Source organism: Cydia amplana, chromosome 14 (assembly GCF_948474715.1).
Source record: "Cydia amplana chromosome 14, ilCydAmpl1.1, whole genome shotgun sequence".
NCBI classification, from domain to species: Eukaryota; Metazoa; Arthropoda; class Insecta; order Lepidoptera; family Tortricidae; genus Cydia; species Cydia amplana.
Window position 1 is genome coordinate 1,074,011 of NC_086082.1, and position 20,703 is coordinate 1,094,713.

The 20,703-nt window shown below is 39.0% G+C and overlaps 1 protein-coding gene across 1 annotated transcript in view; it reads left to right on the plus strand.

The window, feature by feature from the left end:
* LOC134654296 (227 kDa spindle- and centromere-associated protein-like) overlaps window positions 1-20,703 on the plus strand; it is a 108,237-nt gene that overhangs the window by 42,803 nt on the left and 44,731 nt on the right. Inside the window, exons 9-20 of the mRNA XM_063509762.1 lie at window positions 917-1,020; window positions 1,751-1,879; window positions 3,846-4,090; window positions 5,658-5,770; window positions 6,946-7,076; window positions 7,255-7,399; window positions 10,183-10,350; window positions 12,126-12,176; window positions 13,804-13,992; window positions 15,742-15,906; window positions 17,540-17,668; window positions 18,789-18,947. Of these exons, the coding sequence (XP_063365832.1) occupies window positions 917-1,020; window positions 1,751-1,879; window positions 3,846-4,090; window positions 5,658-5,770; window positions 6,946-7,076; window positions 7,255-7,399; window positions 10,183-10,350; window positions 12,126-12,176; window positions 13,804-13,992; window positions 15,742-15,906; window positions 17,540-17,668; window positions 18,789-18,947 (1,728 nt within the window). The remainder of the gene's footprint in view (window positions 1-916; window positions 1,021-1,750; window positions 1,880-3,845; window positions 4,091-5,657; window positions 5,771-6,945; window positions 7,077-7,254; window positions 7,400-10,182; window positions 10,351-12,125; window positions 12,177-13,803; window positions 13,993-15,741; window positions 15,907-17,539; window positions 17,669-18,788; window positions 18,948-20,703) is intronic.

Sequence of the window (20,703 nt, forward strand, 5' to 3'; positions counted from 1 at the left end):
TTGTTGGAAGAGCGGGGTTTTCTGTCACAAGCATATCTGTTGCTTAAGAAAAGATCCCAACCTATATTGTAGCAATACTTGTACAAAAACCAATCAATATTTTTTCATATTTATATTTTTCAGCGTTAGACAATTTTGATAATAAGATTAATCACCTCGACGCCGTCTAGGTTAAAGGCCAGAGCACACCGGCTGCGTGTGCGTAGGCGTCAGCGTAATAGTGCCTATACTACAGCTTGGCAAAAAAGAGTAGAAATTAAAAAGTGGCAACACTGTAGTGTCGTCCCGTTTTCTTATATAAATTGGTTTGAAAGGGACGACACTATAGTATTGCCACTTTTTAATTAGGGTTCCGTACCCAAAGGGTAAAAACGGGACCCTATTACTAAGACTCCGCTGTCCGTCCGTCCATCCGTCCGTCCGTCCGTCCGTCCGTCCGTCCGTCCGTCCGTCCGTCTGTCACCAGGCTGTATCTCACGAACTGTGATAGCTAGACAGTTGAAATTTTCACAGATGATGTATTTCTGTTGCCGCTATAACAACAAATACTAAAAACAGAATAAAATAAAGATTTAAGTGGGGCTCCCATACAACAAACGTGATTTTTGACCGAAGTTAGCAACGTCGGGCGGGGTCAGTACTTGGATGGGTGACCGTTTTTTGCTTGTTTTGCCCTATTTTTTGTTGATGGTGCGGAACCCTCCGTGCGCGAGTCCGACTCGCACTTGGCCGGTTTTTTTCTACTCTTTTTTGCCAAGCTGTAAAACTAGACTTATTGTCAACAACAACAAGGGGCTCAAGGCGTTAGCCCGGATTGCTAAAGACGCCGGTTCGAATCCAGCCTTTACCACTAGAGGGCTTCGTCACTTTTTCTTTAATATATGACATCTATTTATGTTTATAATTTATTGCCAAGTTGTCAAGCCTGCGCGAGGAGGCTGGCGAGGCGGACAAATGGAAGCAGCGGCGCCACACCACCTTCGACCAAAACAGGCACCTTGAGGAAGTTACCAAAGAAAGGTCAGTTACAACACTTACAACTAATATTTATGCCATTTTCAACCAAAAGGGTACTTATTGTCGGCTGTCAATAAGGCGCTATTTCCATATAGCTTCAATGTAAATTCATCCTTATCGACATCCGACAATGTGGTACCTTTTGGTTGAAAACGTCACATTCATTCGTTAACTTTGTTTGAATTGAGACCTCGTATCGTATACCAAACTATAATGGCATAATTTTCTCTATAGTTTCTGAGTCAACTGTAATGAATTCATTATACAACACTTTAGTAAACTATAATGGATATGACCAATCTAAACCCTGAAAATATTTTTTGTGACCATCTTAATTCTTACACTAATATCCAATATTTTATTTGTTGCCTGTTTTTAAACACCGACGGAATAAGGGTGTTATAATTATAAGCTTAACGTGTCTATCTGTCTGTGGTCTCGTAGCTCCCCAACCGACGGCCATATTCGAACTTTAAGATACGTCAAATACTAGAGATTGAAACGATATGTAATGGATATGTCAGTGTCAAACAAGTGTCAAAAGTGACGCGTTTGTTTGAAGAAACAAATATGGCCGCGAGCCACGGATTTGATATTTGAGCGATGGACGCTAGATGGCGCTGTTTTAAATTTGTTTCAGGGGTTTTTAAAGCTATTGTAGGAACGCCTTCATGTTTCCAGGGTATTTATACCTTGTGCTAAACGTCTTAAATTACGTTAGTAATTGTTACAGGGACAGCTTCAAACGCGTAGCCACAAGCTTGCAGCGTATCGTCGGCCAACTGGTAGCGTACTGCGCCGCCGCGGAAGATGAACTCAACCGCACCGTGCTCGCCGAGCTGCTCTCGCGATTGCTACCTGAGTAAGTTTATATTAATAATAATAAAATGGGGCATAGATAGTCGTTTCAGTGAACGGTCTAATAGCGAAGAGTCTCGACCAACATCTTGAGAGACTCTCGCTAGGTGGTTGGATCAAGGGCCAGATGCGGAAGGCGGTGATCTTGGACACGGCGCGGATAGTCCGCCGGTTCCTCTCTCTGCGGCCCTGACCACCGGCAGCTTGGGCCTTGCCCCGCTGCTGGCGGCACCCTAGGTTAGGTTTTTTATAATGTGTGTATAATCTTTTTTATATTGTTTTTGTAAGTGTTTTTATATTTTAATTTTATATTATAAAAAACCCTAACCTAAGAAGAGAAATAAATAAAGAAATAAAATGGGGCATTATATATGAAAAGGGACCTTATTTTCGATGGCGCTTACGCCGCACAGCGTCGCGCGGCATTGTATTTATATCGGAGCATCGTTAATAATGGCGTAACCACCATCGACAATAAGGTCCCTTTTTATAGATAACGTAACAAATATCGCCATATAAATTATCTTATGTTATCTTATCTTAAATGTTCCAAGCAAAAAGTCCCACTTTGTCGCTTACCATAAGGACGCTTTGACAGGATATTCGTATAAAGATACGAGCAAATCTCGTCCTTAGGGTAGGCGACAAAGTGTGACCTTTGACTAGACTTCGACACAAATATACTTGTTAGTATTTTCACCGGTTGCTCTTGTCAAGTAAGGTATTACTCGTTTTTTCTAGCAGTTTCGACATAAACCAAACAAAAACTGTACCTCTACTATGTTTATTGAAACTGTGATTGTAACCAATAAACCCAGTGACATCGCATGTTGCAACTGCATTTTACTACCAAAAAAACATACAAACGGAAAGCCAAACTGTTACGTATCTAATAAAAACACATAGAAACAAACGTCTATGTTAACACGGATAAATAATTGCCAAGGAAACAAACAAAAGGGTTTTTGTATGAAACTTTTTACTATATTATTTTTCAAACTGGAAGAGTACGATGAAAGATGTCAATTCAATACAATTTTGTGACATTTGGCATTTTTAGGTTATAAATTGTATGGAGATGACAGCTATCATCGTATCCTTCCAGTTTGAAAAATACTATACGGTATCTATCCTTGCGTATTACAAGGTTTACAAACCTACATTCAGATACCTTGACATACATCAATGATTTCGTCCGTCCAAACGGATAGCGCGACGCCAATTTCTATGTATTTAGGTGAATCTAAACTTGTCCATATCCTATTTGTGAATAAAAGGGGCTGCATTTAATATCCTGTTGGATCCCCGCCAATAGTAACCTTTTGAGTTGACACATAAAACAAAAAGGCAATAACTACTAAAGATTTCAAAGAAATATCAACTCTTAAGTAACTTAACATAAGATTGAAATCACAAAAACGTTAAGGTGTGTGATGCGGCGTTTTAAATTGTGACAGTTTAAATTCATATGTGAAAGAGTGAATGTAAAAGTGACTTTACGCCATGAGTCTTAAGGTTTAAATTAATTGCATAAAGTAACCAGTTAAACTGCGAGATTTGCTATGCAATTAATAATGCTATTCCAAGAACGACACTTGCAGTTTGTTGCAAATTATATTTAGTTGGGTCCTTTTAACAGATGTATTTATGATATGAGCTTTCATTAAAAGATGAACTAATAAATACAAATTATTTCGAGCCGTAGTGAATCATACTAGTCGCCTAAACAATATAGCTTAGAAATAAATTAAAAGTGGAAAAATTCACTGTGTCGGGCGAGGCTCGAACTCGCGACTCTGGATCACTAGCCCATTGCGCTGCCAATTGAGCTACCGAGACCTCATCCAAGGTCAGCGAATATTTCCACCATATGCGCCTTAGGGAGAAATGTATTACACTTCTAGAAAGCCACCAGTTTGTAAAAAAAATATATTTAAAAATTCAGTAAATTATACCTTTTCTTTTTTCAGAGCGTCTCTAATCGAAGAACCCCGCCCGTCCACGCCCAACCTCGACATATCCGTCCGCAACAAGCACGTTCACTTCGCACCAGATCTGTCTGTCCTCGCTGACTTAGACTCTGAAGGCGTTGCTGGCTTTCTCCAGGGCCAGAGGGACGTTAGCATCGATATTAAGAGGGAATTGGAGCTCAGCTTGAGAAGATTAAGGGAGGAGGCACAGGAACTTCTAGAAACCGCTGCAAGAGTCAAAGGAAGTAAGTATCAAGTGTCTCAAGGAGTTAATTTCGCACCAGACTTGTCTCTGACCTTAACTCCGAGGGTATAGCTGGCTTGGCTGGGACAGAGGCACAGAATAACTAATAGTACTACCGTACAGAAAATTCACTCCTTCACAAAAGTCAGGTTTTGGTATAAAATTACACCTATATCGCCGCCTGCAAGCAAAATTGAAACTTATAACCGCGCACGAACCGTGAATCTCCTTTGCGCGCCGCAGTTTTATGACCGAGCTGTGAGTGTCGGCACGGGGTTATCACTTGACAAGTTTTTATACCTATACCCACTGATTTATTGTTTTTAAGATAAATATGTAGGAATTACAAACGTTGATTATGTAAACATACATGTTTTATCCGAAAATAGCATGTCTGATTCTCGCGGAGTAAGTTTCGAAGCCATTGTGTATTTTCAATTTTGCGCGAGCGCCACGTGACACGACTATCGTGCACGCCGAGCGGCAGCCCACTGCTATACGCCTGTCCGATGGGCGCGCCGGCCAAATGTACCTAAACTGCGGAGTGACACCCCCCTGACAGAGGGACGGTTGCATCGACATTAAGAGGGACTTGGAACTCGGTTTGAAAAGATTAAGAGAGGAAACTCAAGAATTGTTGGAAACTGCTGCAAGAGTCAAAGGAAGTGTGTATTGAGTGATCTCCTCAGGTCATCTCTGATCGAACATGCGCTCCAGACGTGTCTCTCTCCGCAAACCTAGACTCACAAGGTGTTGCTCGTTTCCTGCAGGGATAGGTAGGCTTTGGAAATGATATCAAGCCAAGTTTTATTGAGCTTACTGTGGGGCTAGGTCGATTTGTGTAAAATTGTCGCATATTTTTTTTTTTTTTAATTTTTTAGTAACCGCGATTACGCGTACCTAAGTCAATCAGATGAAATCGACCCTAAAGGAGCTCACTGATTAGAATAAGAATAATAAGAAACCATTTATTGCAACACAAAAAGCATACAGGTTACAAAACATAAGGATTGAAAAAATAAGAATAATTGTGCGGCAAAAGGAACGGGCTCAGCATACGCTGCGTCAGTCATTTCATTACAAATTGCCTGCGCAGCGCTGATTTTCAGTCCGTCCCCTTCACTGAACCACATTGACATTTATGCGGGTTAAAAAAAAAAAATTCTAAACAAAAAACCACTACAAAGATCTCTAGTTAAAGTAGGTAATAATAGTTTAAGTCTTGTTATTGGATAAGTCTTATCTTAATTTTACAGTTTGCAATTTATCAGAAATAAGTACTTTTATAACAGTTAACAAAAAACCGACATTATTATTAGAAGTATGTTAAAAATCGTTTTGCAGGACTATTTTTACTACAAATGAATATTACAATGTATTAAATTACGAATTAGCTTGACATTAACTTATTATCAGTCCGCCGGGCGATATCAACCTGTCAGTTGTTCGGAACTCACCTTTTGCGTTTAACTGACAGGCTGATTCCGGCGAACTGGTAATCATCAGTGGGACCCTTAAGATTATTTCACGATTGTATGAACATAGTTCATTGTGTCGTTTGTTTACAGAACCGGTGCCAGAGTCGCCCATGCTGGAATCCAGCCAGGTGCAGATCACGGAACTTGTGGAACAGCTGGACTCGAGGCACAACAGCTGCGACAATTGCGAACTACACAGGAAGGTAACCATCGTAGTCTAATAGTAAACCTTATTATAACGGTGTAAGGTATAACATCGAGAGGAGCGGTGCCAGAGTCGCCCATGCTGGAATCCAGCCAGGTGCAGATCACGGAACTTGTGGAACAGCTGGACTCGAGGCACAACAGCTGCGACAATTGCGAACTACACAGGAAGGTAACCATCGTAGTCTAATAGTAAACCTTATTATAACGGTGTAAGGTATAACATCGAGAGGAGCGGTGCCAGAGTCGCCCATGCTGGAATCCAGCCAGGTGCAGATCACGGAACTTGTGGAACAGCTGGACTCGAGGCACAACAGCTGCGACAATTGCGAACTACACAGGAAGGTAACCATCGTAGTCTAATAGTAAACCTTATTATAACGGTGTAAGGTATAACATCGAGAGGAGCGGTGCCAGAGTCGCCCATGCTGGAATCCAGCCAGGTGCAGATCACGGAACTTGTGGAAGAGCTGGACTCATAAATCATATATATATTTACTCGAGGCATAACAGCTGCGACAATTGCGAACTACATAGGAAGGTATACTACTAATGCTTAAAGATGAAATTATGTTTCAATGAAACTTTCAGTGTTATGTTTCAATGACTCCATAAAAATCGCACGTCTAAGGCCCACATGCACCATCCCACTTACCCGGGATTAAGCGGTTAAACCGTTAACCCAGTGTCAAATTGTACTGGTAACCATGGCAACTCCAGGTTTAACTGGTTAGCCCCGGGTTGTTGGAATATGGGGCAAGTGGCGCTATAAGGAGGCTAGAAACGCTATTCCACTAAATAGGCATTTATAATGTATAGGAAACCATCGTCTTTTTAAATAAGACAAAATATATATCTCGAAAGCGAAAAGATGTCCGATCCGATGTTTTGTAGTTGCAATAATATCAATACGAAAATTGTAGTTTGTGCACTAAGGTAAACGTACTGGTGCTCGACGCGGTCCCAGTACATGTAATCTTGAAACTAAGTCATTCTCAATAGAGGTGACAGCAGGGTGTCATTTAGCATTAGTACGTTTACCTTATGTCCCTTCCGACTTTTGAAATTTCCCCCGTCGATATTATCTCCACTACGACAACTGATGTGTTCGTGGTTTAACTTCTTGTCTGTGTATTTTTTTTTCATGTTTGACATTAATTTCATATGATTTCAGAACATGGAGGAGGCAATGATGGAATGCTTGCAGCGCGAGAACCTGCTCCGTTCAGACCTGGAAGCCGCGCTCATGAAAGTCGCACAGCTCATGCAGCCCGAGAGACATTCGTGCGATCTCGTCGTGGAAGGGTAAGTTGGGATCGTTTTTACATTAAAATCTATGAGTTTCGAAATTGTAACTGCAATGTTTTTAACTTTTTATTTTTTTGACTGACTATGAACTACGCACTTCGCAACCTATTTTTTACCGGCAACGTCGACTTCGCCGTTCATTTTTGACAAAAGAGTATTTGTTCGTGTGTGTCAGGTACGGCACGGGGCAGCACCGGACGCCGTCGCTGCCGGCGCGCGCGCCGCGCCGCGCGGACTCGGGCTCCGTGTCGCTGGACTCGCCGCGGCTGCGCGCCAGCCACGACGCGCTGCACCGGGAGAGGGACGACTTGCACCAGCAGGTGAGACCATGTTTCATACCATAACTCACTTCTAATAACTATTTAGAGTCTGTGCGGAAAGAGAAGAGTCGTGGAATGTATGGGACTCGATACATTCCCCGACTCTTAACTTTCCGCACAGTACATGGAAGTATCTCGCCCCTAATATGCAATGCGATACAGTCAAATAATTCCATTTCTAAGCTCCTCCAAGATAAATACCAGTAAGGATCTCATGTTATTGTCACTGTAAATAAATACGAAATGGCTTTAAATGTATCTCCTTCACCACACGTTAAAAGTTCACACTCAGTATAAAACTAATAAGTATATTAAGTAGTCGAAATTGCGACTATAACACGAGTATAAAAAACTCAGTGTAAATAATTGGGGTCCCGTTATTTCCCATTAAATTTTAAGTCATAACATATTGTTTGTCATATTATCATTAGTCATAAAACTGAAACTGTTAACATTTCAGGATTTTCATTAGGTTACCCTATAGATAGGTTAGGTTAGGTTTCTTTTATGACAATCCTGAAAAGTGACGCGTTTCTGAACCAAATGAATTATGACTAACGAAAATGCGGGCAAACAATACATTATGACTTAAAACTATTTGGGAAACAATAGAGACCCGTAAATAATTTTATTTAGTAATAAATTTTTGTTCAGGTTTAAGAATCTTTATTCTCAAGAAGATATAACAAAACTTCACTTAAATTTTAAATCTACTGATGAAAATAAAAATACACCACTCAACTAACCAATTATAAACACAAAAACACTATTCACTAATGCTTTTCTAACAATAACTTTCCCGTTCTTTATAATGTTTAATTTGACAAATAATACGTATTTTTTTCGAACTACAGATTTGTCAATTTTGTACAACTATCATAATAATATATAAAAGCGGGGAAATTATTGTCAACCGATTTTTTTATATAAGCTTGCTACTACTAACCCACTAACCCACGGTTGTCGCGTTTGTCTAACACTCGCACACTCAGGTGAGGCGGCTGACAGAGTCGCCCGTGCACAAGATGTGCTGCGAAAAGGTACAACGATTACTCCGACGCCGCATGACTGTGTTGTTATGTATATTATTTTACTAGTTTTTGCCCGCAGCTTCGCACGCGCAGGAGAGTTTTTTTAATTGGACCCCCATTTCACCCCTTTAGGGGATGAATTTTGAAAAATCCTTTCTTATTGGACCCCCAGACCTTATAAGGAACCTACATGCCAAATTTGGACTTTCTAGTCCCAGCGGTTTGGGCTGTGCGTTGATTTAAGTCAGTCAGTCAGGTCTTTCACGTTTATATATATAAATTAATTATACTTTAATATGCGTAGGATTCAACATGTAATAATGTTATGTTGAATGGAATCGCCAAATTTAAATTCTCATCAAATATTAGGTTTTTTTTTAAATCAAAATCTGCTTTATACAACGTCAACGCAATGCTTAATTGTTATTTTCTAAAATTGCATGTTGCATGTTCTAAAGCTTAATATTAATTGAACATACTCATAAATATACTATACAGTGTGTAAGTCAAATACGGGCAATAAATTAAACCAGATCTATAGAATTTACCCGTCTTATCATTAATTAAGATGTTTTTTTAAGTTCACTTAATTATGACCCCGTGATAAAAATTTTCCACATGTACCGAGCAGCAATGTACTGTAAACATTAAGAAACAGAAGATGATAATGACATTACGAGATACGAGCTTTTCATAGTAACTGCCAACAAGCGTTGACAGTTACTTTAAAAAGCTCGTATCCCGTAACGTGTGTGGTGTATTACATTGCGGGCCGAATTATTTTGTATGGTTAAAATTTTCAATGCATTTCTAAGTAAAATCTATCTAAATATACTTTTTAGGTCCTATGCTAACCACCGTTTAAATATTCGCCCGTATTGGATTTACACACTGTATATAACCCTTTAGCAGTTAACTAGTAACCCTTGTAATCTTAAAAATCAATAGGATCTGTATCTGTTTACTCCACCTTAAAAAATACACAGTTTTGGTAAATACATTAGATTAAAGATAAAGGCATACCAGAGAACAGGCGGCCTTATCGCTAAAAAGCGCCCACTGACTGGGTGATTCTTCGGATTAGCAGCGTGCCAACATAATAATTCATGCCTTTATATTTTTAACCCCCGACGCAAAAAGAGAGGGGTGTTATAAGTTTAACGTGTCTGTCTGTGTATCTGTCTGTGGTATCGTAGCTCCTAAACGGATGAACCGATTTTCGTTTAGTTAGGGTTCCGTACCCAAAGGGTAAAAACGGGACCCTATTACTAAGACTCCGCTGTCCGTCTGTCCGTCCGTCCGTCCGTCCGTCCGTTTGTCACCAGGCTGTAACTCACGAACCGTGATAGCTAGACAGTTGAAATTTTCACAGATGATGTATTTCTGTTGCCGCTATAACAACAAATACTAAAAACAGAATAAAATAAAGATTTAAGTGGGGCTCCCATACAACAAACGTGACTTTTGACCGAAGTTAAGCAACGTCGGGCGGGGTCAGTACTTGGATGGGTGACCGTTTTTATGCTTGTTTTGCTTTATTTTTTGTTGATGGTGCGGAACCCTCCGTGCGCGAGTCCGACTCGCACTTGGCCGGTTTTTTATTTTTTTTTGTGTCATAGATAATATTATCCCGAGTTTTCTTAGCCATGTTTCATGAAAATCTGTTCAGCCGTTCGAAGATCATCAGCTCTTATAATCATAAACTCGGGGTTTTTTTTTATTTTCAATTTTTATTTAATAATCTTATTTTAGCTGGAAGCAGCCAACCGGCAGCTCCGTTCCACTCGCTCATTCGTGGAAGAACAAGCCGCAGAAAGAGAGGCGGAAAGAGATGAGTTCGCAAGAAGATTAGACGCCATGCGAGACGAAAACAACAGACTCACGACGCGGCTACAGACCAACGCTACTATACTCAACGAGGTAAAATCTCTTTGTATTATTGCAAAGAGATAAGTCACTTCTAACTGTTGTGAGACGTACTAACATTGAATAATTTAACGTTTTGGACTCACTTGTTTTAGTCACTCGCGCGACATGTTTCGGAGAGCCTATGTCTTCTTTCTCAAGCACTAACAGTGCGAGCAGCGTTCAGAAAGAAGTTCGTTCATATGCTCTCCGAAACATGTTGCGCGAGTGAATAAAAACACGTGAGTCCTAACCGTAAAATTATTCAAGTCACTTCTAGTTTCTATAATTACTGGCCGCGTAGCCAAGATGCCAATCGCTTACGCTCCATAGCGATCGAAACGCAACTGTCGCTGTCGCACTAATGTCGTGGCGATAGCGATTGTTACCTTGGCTAGGCCGGCTTAAAGTACAATCATGTTTGGCGTGTAACTTCCTAAATCGGTCCTTATGTCCATAAAATCGTACCATTGAAATACGAGTTAGCTACGTAATGTTAGGCAGTTGTTACTTTGCTATTTTCGATATTTATTTACATTAATTGAATGTAGATTTGATTCTCGAGTTTGCGAATTCATGCCAAGTAATATTGAACCAACTAAATACTACAGAATATAACTACAACTCTGCTCGAAGTACCCTTAGTATTTTGCACAAGCGTGTATTTACTTGCACATATGCATATTGGTTTAATATTTAACCACAACTATGTGAATGTCTTTAACTAAAACGATAAATAACGACAACATCACTCTTTGCATGTTCCTACTTTTAATACTAATCGTAACCCTTTTTACTGCCTTTTTAGGGTTCCGTAGCCAAATGGCAAAAAACGGAACCCTTATAGATTCGTCATGTCTGTCTGTCTGTCTGTCTGTCTGTCTGTCCGTCTGTCTGTCCGTCCGTATGTCACAGCCACTTTTCTCCGAAACTATAAGAACTATACTGTTGAAACTTGGTAAGTAGATGTATTCTGTGAACCGCATTAAGATTTTCACACAAAAATAGAAAAAAAACAATAAATTTTTGGGGTTCCCCATACTTCGAACTGAAACTCAAAAATTTTTTTTCATCAAACCCATACGTGTGGGGTATCTATGGATAGGTCTTCAAAAATGATATTGAGGTTTCTAATATCATTTTTTTCTAAACTGAATAGTTTGCGCGAGAGACACTTCCAAAGTGCTAAAATGTGTGTGGGGGACACACACCCCCCCCCTAACTTCTAAAATAAGAGAATGATAAAACTAAAAAAAATATATGATGTACATTACCATGTAAACTTCCACCGAAAATTGGTTTGAACGAGATCTAGCAAGTAGTTTTTTTTTAATACGTCATAAATCGCCTAAATACGGAACCCTTCATGGGCGAGTCCGACTCGCACTTGGCCGCTTTTTTATATAAGTTTGATCAATATAACATGATATATGTCTAAAACTTCTCAATTTACATAAACATTAATATTGGCGTTAAAAGGGTTAACATCGCACTTTTACCTTTTCTGTACCACCTATTTTTCAACATTTTTTTTTTATTCTTGCCAGTTATTTTGTGGCACAATCGAATTATTAGTTATTTATTACACTTAACTGATTCATTTGTGAACACCTTGTTTTGAGGTTGAGGACCACAATAATTATCAGTTTACATTCTTAACGATTGTACTAACAACAACACACTTAACTAATCATAAAATGAACCTTATCTCTTTACGATAAGGTTTAGAATGGTGAGTTAACTGTGTCGGCGATGGTACTAACATCGGCTTGGGTTGTGTGTGTCTCCAGATGCTTAACCTGCGTATCACTTGTTGCAACTGTCACGAGCACTATGCACATGTAAGTGTGGCTTGTTTGTATTAATGTATATGTGACGTTATCTATGAAAAGGGACCTCATTGTCGATGGCGCTTAGGCCATTGTTAACGATGCTCCGATATGAATACAATGCCGCGCGACGCTGTGCGACGTAAGCGCCATCGACAATAAGGTCCCTTTTCATAGATAATGCCCCATATAACACTCTTTGTAAGAAACTTTTGTATCTTATTGGCACCAGAATACCTTGAAAGTTGAACCTCTAGAAACTCAGGAGCTCAGAGACAACTATGAAGTTTTAAATTAAAAATCTTTAAAACTTTCAACCCTCAATCACCCCTTGCCACTAAGATACAATTTCATACAGTACATAATTGTAGAATTAGTAGCATTACTTATTTATTTTTGTAGACCTTCACGGTAGTTTTTAGATTTATAGCTTGTGCTTGATCTAATAAGATCCAATCAACCTTTTCTTGTCACACTTTGTTACAATATTGTCATACTTTTTACTTATTTAACCCCTTTGAATGCGTGGAGTATCGTGTGCGGCGCGACATCGTGAACCTTGTCCCAACGCACGAAGATTGATATTGGTCTGTAGCCGCGCGCGTCATTGCTTTGCTCAATCCTTTTTTTAATTATTACCTTAATACTTAAACTTATTCCTTAATATTTAGTTTACATTACTTGGGTTTTTAGCCACGGAACCTGTATTTAGTTTTCAAATCATCTAGCCACCCAGAGGCCTAAACAATGCAAATTATAGTGGAACGGAAGGTCTAGCTATAGTCTAGAATATTTTAATTTCCTTTTTTTGTCAATCTGTTCCTTGGTTTTTGGGCGGATAGAGTATACAGATACAGTCAGCAGCAGAAGTTGTTAAGCGGGCGAGGTGTTCAAAATTACCTTGACGCGCTCTTATTCTCTTAACAATAAAGTCGCATCATGATCATTTTGAACACCAGGAGCCCGTTTCTTGACAGCTTTTGTTAAAAAGGGACTTCCACTTGTATTACAAGTTACAAGTTTTTGAGAAACGGGTCCAGGCCCGCTGCTGCTGACTGTACGAGAAGTCGGTACTACTTTTCCTTTACCTATTTGTATCTACACTCATTTGACTGCCCAGGTGCACAAAACAGATACAGTACAGAAGTCAATCACATGTATGTACTTCACTTTTCATACCTACGCTCGGCGGTCGCTCTAGGGTTGTCAACTATGACTTATGCACAAAAAACTATCGTGGTAGTGGCACTCGTAGTATCTAGTAGAGGCCGAGGCGGGGTGCTTACCTACCTACCTAACTGTTCTGTTTAACGTTAAAACGAACCTTCGAACTACAAGCAGATACCTACTTACCTAATAACTTACTTCTCTGAAACCACTGGTAGCTTAAAAAACGACAATTCACAGTTTAATATTGAATTTAAACAACCGTCCACTGAACAGTTATAATAACTTTTTTTTGTTTCTCCATTATTGCACAAAAAAGTTCACAGACGCGTGTCTCAAGCGGATGGCACTCGCGCTCGCACTGGTCCCAACCGGTCCGAGATATCGTGTCTGTGAGCAGGGTCTATGTGTGCGTTGCTCGAGCGCACTTTGTATGTAGATTGATTTCTGTACTGTATCTGTTTTGTGCTAGGTGGAACAGCTGGAAGCCCAGACCCGCGAAATGAACACCCTGATCCAAGACCTGGAGTCCCGCAAGGCTGCCGCCGACGAGGAACTAAAGGTCACCAATGAGAAGATATTGCTGCTGAGGGACATCATCGCTAATTTGGAGAACCAGCTAGAGCAGAAGACGGCTCACGAGGCAGTCATTCTAGAACAGGTATTTTGTTAAGAGCCCATCAACGTGCACGCTAGCGCCACTGCTAAATAATCGTGATTAGTTAAATTTAACGAAATACATTTAAAAATGCGTCCAAAGTTAAAACGGCCGTTTTTGTTTTGAGTTCATAGATTGACGAATCTAGCAACATAGAAACTACATAGTTTGATGTATTCAAAAGGTACTTTAATACAAGATACAGTACGAAGCGGCCCCCTTTTTAGGGTTCCGTACCCAAAGGGTAAAAACGGGACCCTATTACTAAGACTTCGCTGTCCGTCCGTCTGTCCGTCTGTCACCAGGCTGTATCTCACGAACCGTGATAGCTAGACAGTTGAAATTTTCACAGATGATGTATTTCTGTTGCCGCTATAACAACAAATACTAAAAAAAGAATAAAATAAAGATTTAAGTGGGGCTCCCATACAACAAACGTGATTTTTGACCGAAGTTAAGCAACGTCGGGCGGGGTCAGTACTTGGATGTGTGACCGTTTTTTTGCTCTATTTTTTGTTGATGGTGCGGAACCCTCCGTGCGCGAGTCCGACTCGCACTTGGCCGGTTTTTTAAGTATCTTACGTTAAATTTAAATAATCACGATTATTTAGCAGTGGCGCTAGTGTGCACGTTGATGGGTTCTTAAAATAACTTCCAATCACGACGACCGGTCTGGCCTAGTGGGTAGTGACACTGCCTGTGAAGCCGACGGCCCTGGGTTCGAAGCCCGATAAGGGCATTTATTTGTGTGATGAGCACAGATATTTATTCCTAAATCATGGGTGTTATCTATGTATATAAGTATGTATTTATCTATACAAGTATGTATATCGTCGCCTAGCACCTACAGGGTGGATTTTCTTTTTGGGTCAGTGAGGGCAGCTACCAGATCCCGTGCTGCTACGAGAAAACGGTCTTAGAAGACCTTCCCTCGATTTCAAATTAATGAATATTGGCTTTTACAGATTTTGGAAAAAACATACAGGGTGCGAGAAAAAGGTCATTTTTGACAAACTAGTTTTTTGATGCCAATCGATCCCATTCCTATTGAGGATCAAAAGCTTGTATGGAAGCAAAAAAAAAATTCCCGGCTAGAAAAGCCACAAATCGAGGAAAACTTTTCCAATACAATTTGTATGAAAATGAAAACTTTTATTTTTCAGATGCTATTTTTGTATGCCAATCCATTCCATTCCTATCCAGTATCAATAGTTTCCTAGGGGTCAACTTACGATAATGTACTAAAAAGCCACAAATTAATAAAAACTTTCTCCATACATTTACTATGGAGAAAGTGTGAAATTTTATTCACAATTTTCTACCATTTCGCCCATCAGTCCTACATCAATGTCTTCATACAGTATTATGGTTCTTAAATGTAACAGGACTGATTGGCCAGATAGAAAACTGTGAATTAAATTTCACGTTTTCTCCATAGTAAATGTATGGAAAAAGTTTTCTTTAATTTGTGGCTTTTTAGTACATTACCGTAAGTTGACCCCTAGGAAACTATTGATACTGGATAGGAATGGAATCGATTGGCATACAAAAATAGCATGTGAAAAATAAAAGTTTTCATTTTCATACAAATTGTATGGGAAAAGTTTTCCTCGATTTGTGGCTTTTCTAGTGAGAACCAGGAAAACTATACTCATCCTTTTCTTTTGGGTGCTAGTACTATATTATGATTCTCTCTGTCTATGTATGAAATGAGACAGTCCTTTGACACACTATATATGACTTTTTTCTCAGTTGGAAGAAATGAGAAAAACAATAGACGAGCGAGACAACAAGATGCGCGGGCTGCTGGGAGAGCTCGAGTCACTCAGGAGCGAGAGGGCAGAACTCAGTGTGGCTGTCTCTGTTGGCGACAATGAAGATCGGACAGAGGAACTTATGGAAAGAATTAAGGAACAGGTATACTTTATTTTGATCAAATATTGTAGTTTCTTAGTTAGCATTTAGATTCAGATAGTAGTAGTGTTGAGTCGCTCACTCGTGAGGCACCTCATTTGTACCACTCATTTTGTTAATTTGTCGCAGTACTTCGTACCGCAAAAATGTCTTACTTCACTCCTCTATTCATTTTACTTGATTCTAAAATTATCTTTCTCCTAAAAGTTCTATTCTTAACCTCCAGAATTGCACTCCAATTAAATGTTACTATTTATTTATTTATAAAGGAAGTGATGAATACATAAATATGTATATACATTAAATATTTTTGTCGCCGTTGGAATTAATGGAATAGTCGACGCTGAAAATATGCTTGTACCTCACCTCATTTGAAGTAAGACATTATAACACCTCATTTTAGAAAATGAGGTACTCATACAAACTCATTTTAAATTGATGTCCTACCCATCACTAGATAGTAGTGACACTGACACCTGAATTAAAATTGTATTTTCACCTCAGCAGCTCGAACAAGGGTAATTTGATACTTAAAAACAGTGAGCAAAATGCGATTTTGAGTGAGACAAAATGAGCAAAATGCGATTTTGCTCACTGTTTTTAAGTAGCAAAGTACCCTTGTTCGAGCTGCTGAGGTGAATATTTAATTGTTGGTATATCTTAAGAAAACATGAGTGAATAGAGGTAAGTGATGAAGAAGGAATACATTTTTCGGGTTCTCTAATATGTTCTCACTGCTGAGGTGAAAAGTTTTGTGAACTACACGAGATCAAAGTTATTTACATCTCGTGCGCTTTTGAGTCCCTTACTACGCTCAAGATTCTAAATTAGTATAGAATCTTTCGCTTGCACGGGACTCAAAATAAGCACTCGAAGAAATATCAAACTTTGATCTCTTGTTGTACAAATAACTATAGTTATTTGTTTTATAAGGGGGCAAAGTTGTTGTTTAACCGCTCATGCTAATATTGATACCCGAGCAAGCGAAAGATTCCAAAATTGAACCACGAGTGTAGCGAGTGGTTCGAAAAATGGAATCTTGAGCGTTGAGAGTGTTTCAAAGCACGAAGGTTAAACAAAATTTGCCCCCGAGTAAAACACAAAAAGTTTCACCACACGTACCAACCCGAAGAAAATATTGACTGTCAAGATATCAAACAAAATCAAACCTAATGAAATTCAAAAGAATGTTATTAAATATTTATCATTCAAAATCATCATTTGAAAGTCGGCTCTACCAGCAAACATAAGAAAATAACTCAAAATTTGCATTTGATTACTTTGCCTCACATGTGAACAAAATGCGGCTTTGCTATCAGTTTTTGAACAATCAAGAGAGCCTTTACCAGTTGGTGTGGTGAAAAAAAATGTATTGGTATTGGTAGTTATAGTTTCTTATCACCTTATTTTTATTATTCTCTTTGATTTCTCTGATTTGATTCACTATGATTTCTGGTCCGTAGACCAGAATAGGTCCAGGTTAACTTGTTATTTGATCGTATCCCACCCTAAAAACAAATATCGCGATCAAAAAGTAGGTATTTATGAATAATGCCTGGACATTTTATCCATTTTCATTCGCCATTGCCAAGTCCTCACAGTTTATCGCGTGTCACAACTACTTCGATATTTGCAGGGTCGTTGGCTGGAAGAGAAGCTCCACCGGCGCACGCGCCGCCTCGAGCGCGTCCACGAGACCTGCTCCGCGCCGTGCAGCGAGCCCAGCGAGGATGTGTCGCTACGGGACCGACAAGGGCCGAGAGAGGTAAGATAAGTAGGGATGTAAGTCGGGAAAGCCGACTATTCGGCCTCATTTGTAGTCGGCGATTAGTCGGCGACTAGTCGGCAAAAATGGCCGATTAGTCGGCACTTTATAAGTGACAGAAAAAAAGGGCAAAAAGAAATAAACAGGACGTATTTTCATAAGCTTTTTACCTATTTTACCCAAATTTTTATTTAGAGTGCTTACGAAAACTTTTGTTCGAAATTATTGACCTTGTGGTCGCTTTTTTATGTCCGATTGTGCGGTCGCCGTATGAAACGTACCTTAGGATTTTTTTATTTATTTTTTTAGCGTTACTATATGATATGTAGCGCGACGAAAGGGTAAAACGATTGGTTTTTAGTGCATTTGAACCGAACTTAGACCAAACTAATGATCTGGCCGACTAGCCGACTAGTCGGCCGACTAATCGGCCATCCGAGCGCCGATTAGTCGGCTAGTCGGCCAAATCAATAGTCGGTACATCACTAGAGATAAGTCATTATTTATTTCATACCTGTCGAATTACCTAACAAGGAAGGGTACCCAACTGTCCAGCTCCGATTTGATTTATTTTTATATATGTTATAGAATGTTTTTAGCTGCCCATACACAACCTACTGGGAGAAATTGGATTCGAAAGTACTGAAAAGTGACACAACGCTCTAACTTCTGTAGAGAGTTTTGTTCCAGCAAATTGCTAGTTAATTACTGGTTTCAATATATATTGGAGAACATGAGAAAATAACGGACACGTCTTTTGTTATTTTGGCTCAAACTTATATTTTACAAAATAACAACACACTTCAAAGTTTCATACTTCTCATCGTTTCTAGATTAATAAGAAACATAATATTTAAAACCTTCGCGTTTTGAACACATATTAACTCACATTTATAGACGGGTCTAACGCGAAATTTATTCAATTACCTTTATATACCGACGTTTCGACACAGGTTTCACTGGTCATGGTTTTTGCTGGGACATCAGTTGGCCGCGACCATGACCAGTGAAACCTGTGTCGAAACGTCAGTATATAAAGGTAATTGAATAAATTTCGCGTTAGACCCGTCTATAAATGTGAGTTAATAAGAAACATTTCTAGATTAACAATCGTCCTCAGGCCATATCGCCCGGAGACGCGAGCCCGCGCTGGCCCGGTATGCCAGAGCTTCTTGGCGTTTTCGAGGCCGCGGAAGCTCTGTCTAGGGCAGAAGATGCGGCGCTGAAACGCATCGCGGATTTGGACATGCAGCGAGCTCAACTCACCGATGTGGCGCAGGTATTCAGTTCAAATATATTTATTTCTCTAAGATTATAAATCACTTATACGTTAAACAAAGTTTTAGTAATCGAACGAGCGAGCGAAGCGAAGTGAAGTTCTTACATTCAACTAGGAGCATACGGCTGGCTAGGGGCACGTCCCGGCATTTCGATGTTTTTACGCTGAACTATCAGAGGATAGTTTGATACACAATAACTTAAGTAAATTTGTTATATTTTAAATGACATTGGGAAAACGTGTAGTCGAGGGCATTATATTTTAGTCATTAAATTATGAGCAGGCTCGATCAAGGGGTCATTGAGCTAGAAGAGCTTAGAAGGCTAAAAAGCTATTTGTGAGGGGTCTTGCTTTTCTGGTCATCTTTTTTGCTAGAAAGTATAGTCGAGTTTGGTATCAAATGAAACTGCTTGGCTTACACATTTATAATATAGTTTTTAAATTTACAATTTTAAAATAATGATCTAACATTTTGGCGAACCGCGAGTTCTCAGTTCGGGGCGAACTACTAGTATTAACATAAATTACAGGTAATCCATAAATTACAGGTAATCCATAAATTACAGGTAATCCATAAATTACCGAGATGTTGCATGCGGGAAATATTATACTTCTATTTCTGTCTAAAATTTCTTACAAACAGATAGGTCGTACCATAAAACCTCCTATATCATAAAAATCATCAAAACGCGTTTTAAACACAGTTTAAAAATGTACTACAGGGTTAAAATAACCCAGACGACTCATAAACTTATCCCGCGTGTGACATGTTTTTTATTTATTCAGCTTCGATATTTATTTCCCAAATATTTAGATATGTTCTGTCCTTAGTCTTAACTCTTACGCATTAATTAAACAGTAACTTTTTAAGAGACTTTTCTCTGTTTAGTGACTTCAAAATTGAACCTTATAAAGCATAAGGTAAAATTTACAACAACGCCACGAAACGGGTGTTAGCGCCAGCTTTTCATTGTCACGGTTGTTTTTAAAAACAACTTTCGAGCTAAATAAAAAAAAGTTTTTAAAATAAGAACACATTCGATAAGGTGACCGTCTACAAAATACCTAAGTACCTATTTTAAGAAGTTGCAATATAGTTGGTCAAACCAATTTGTCAGTAACTAGGAACAAAAAAAGCTATACTCGTCCTTTTCTTTTGGGTGCTGGTACTACTGTAAGACAAAGCTATAATCGTCCTTTTATTTTGGGTGCTAGTACTACTGTAAGACAAAGATAGTATGATTCTCTCTGTCTATGTTTGAAATGAGACAGCCCTTTGACAAACTATACTAATTAGACACAAACCTACGTTTTAGACACAAACGTACTTTTTCGAAGACATTTATACCCTGTATTTTTACAAGATTTTTATAGTAACTGGAAAGGCCATAAACATTTAAACTTAAAAGCATTCTTATTTATATTATCTTGACGGAAGGCACCTGGTGAGGATTTTAAGCGCATCATCTCATATGACCCCACTCTACCCCGGTCTAAATTTAGAATTAATATCACAAATATTTCGACACCAGCATAATAACACAAGACTCGTCGAAAGAAAGATTATCATATTTTACGGCAATTAAACATTTGTATAGCGTAATTGTCAGTTTTGAAATACTAATGAAAATTGCTTGAAAAGATCCACATTCCCCACATTCATAATTTTTTTGGAAATTAAATACTTAAAATGTTTCCGTTTGAAAATATAAATAAAACTGTTATTAGTAGGTACTGTGATGAATTTGTATTGTAG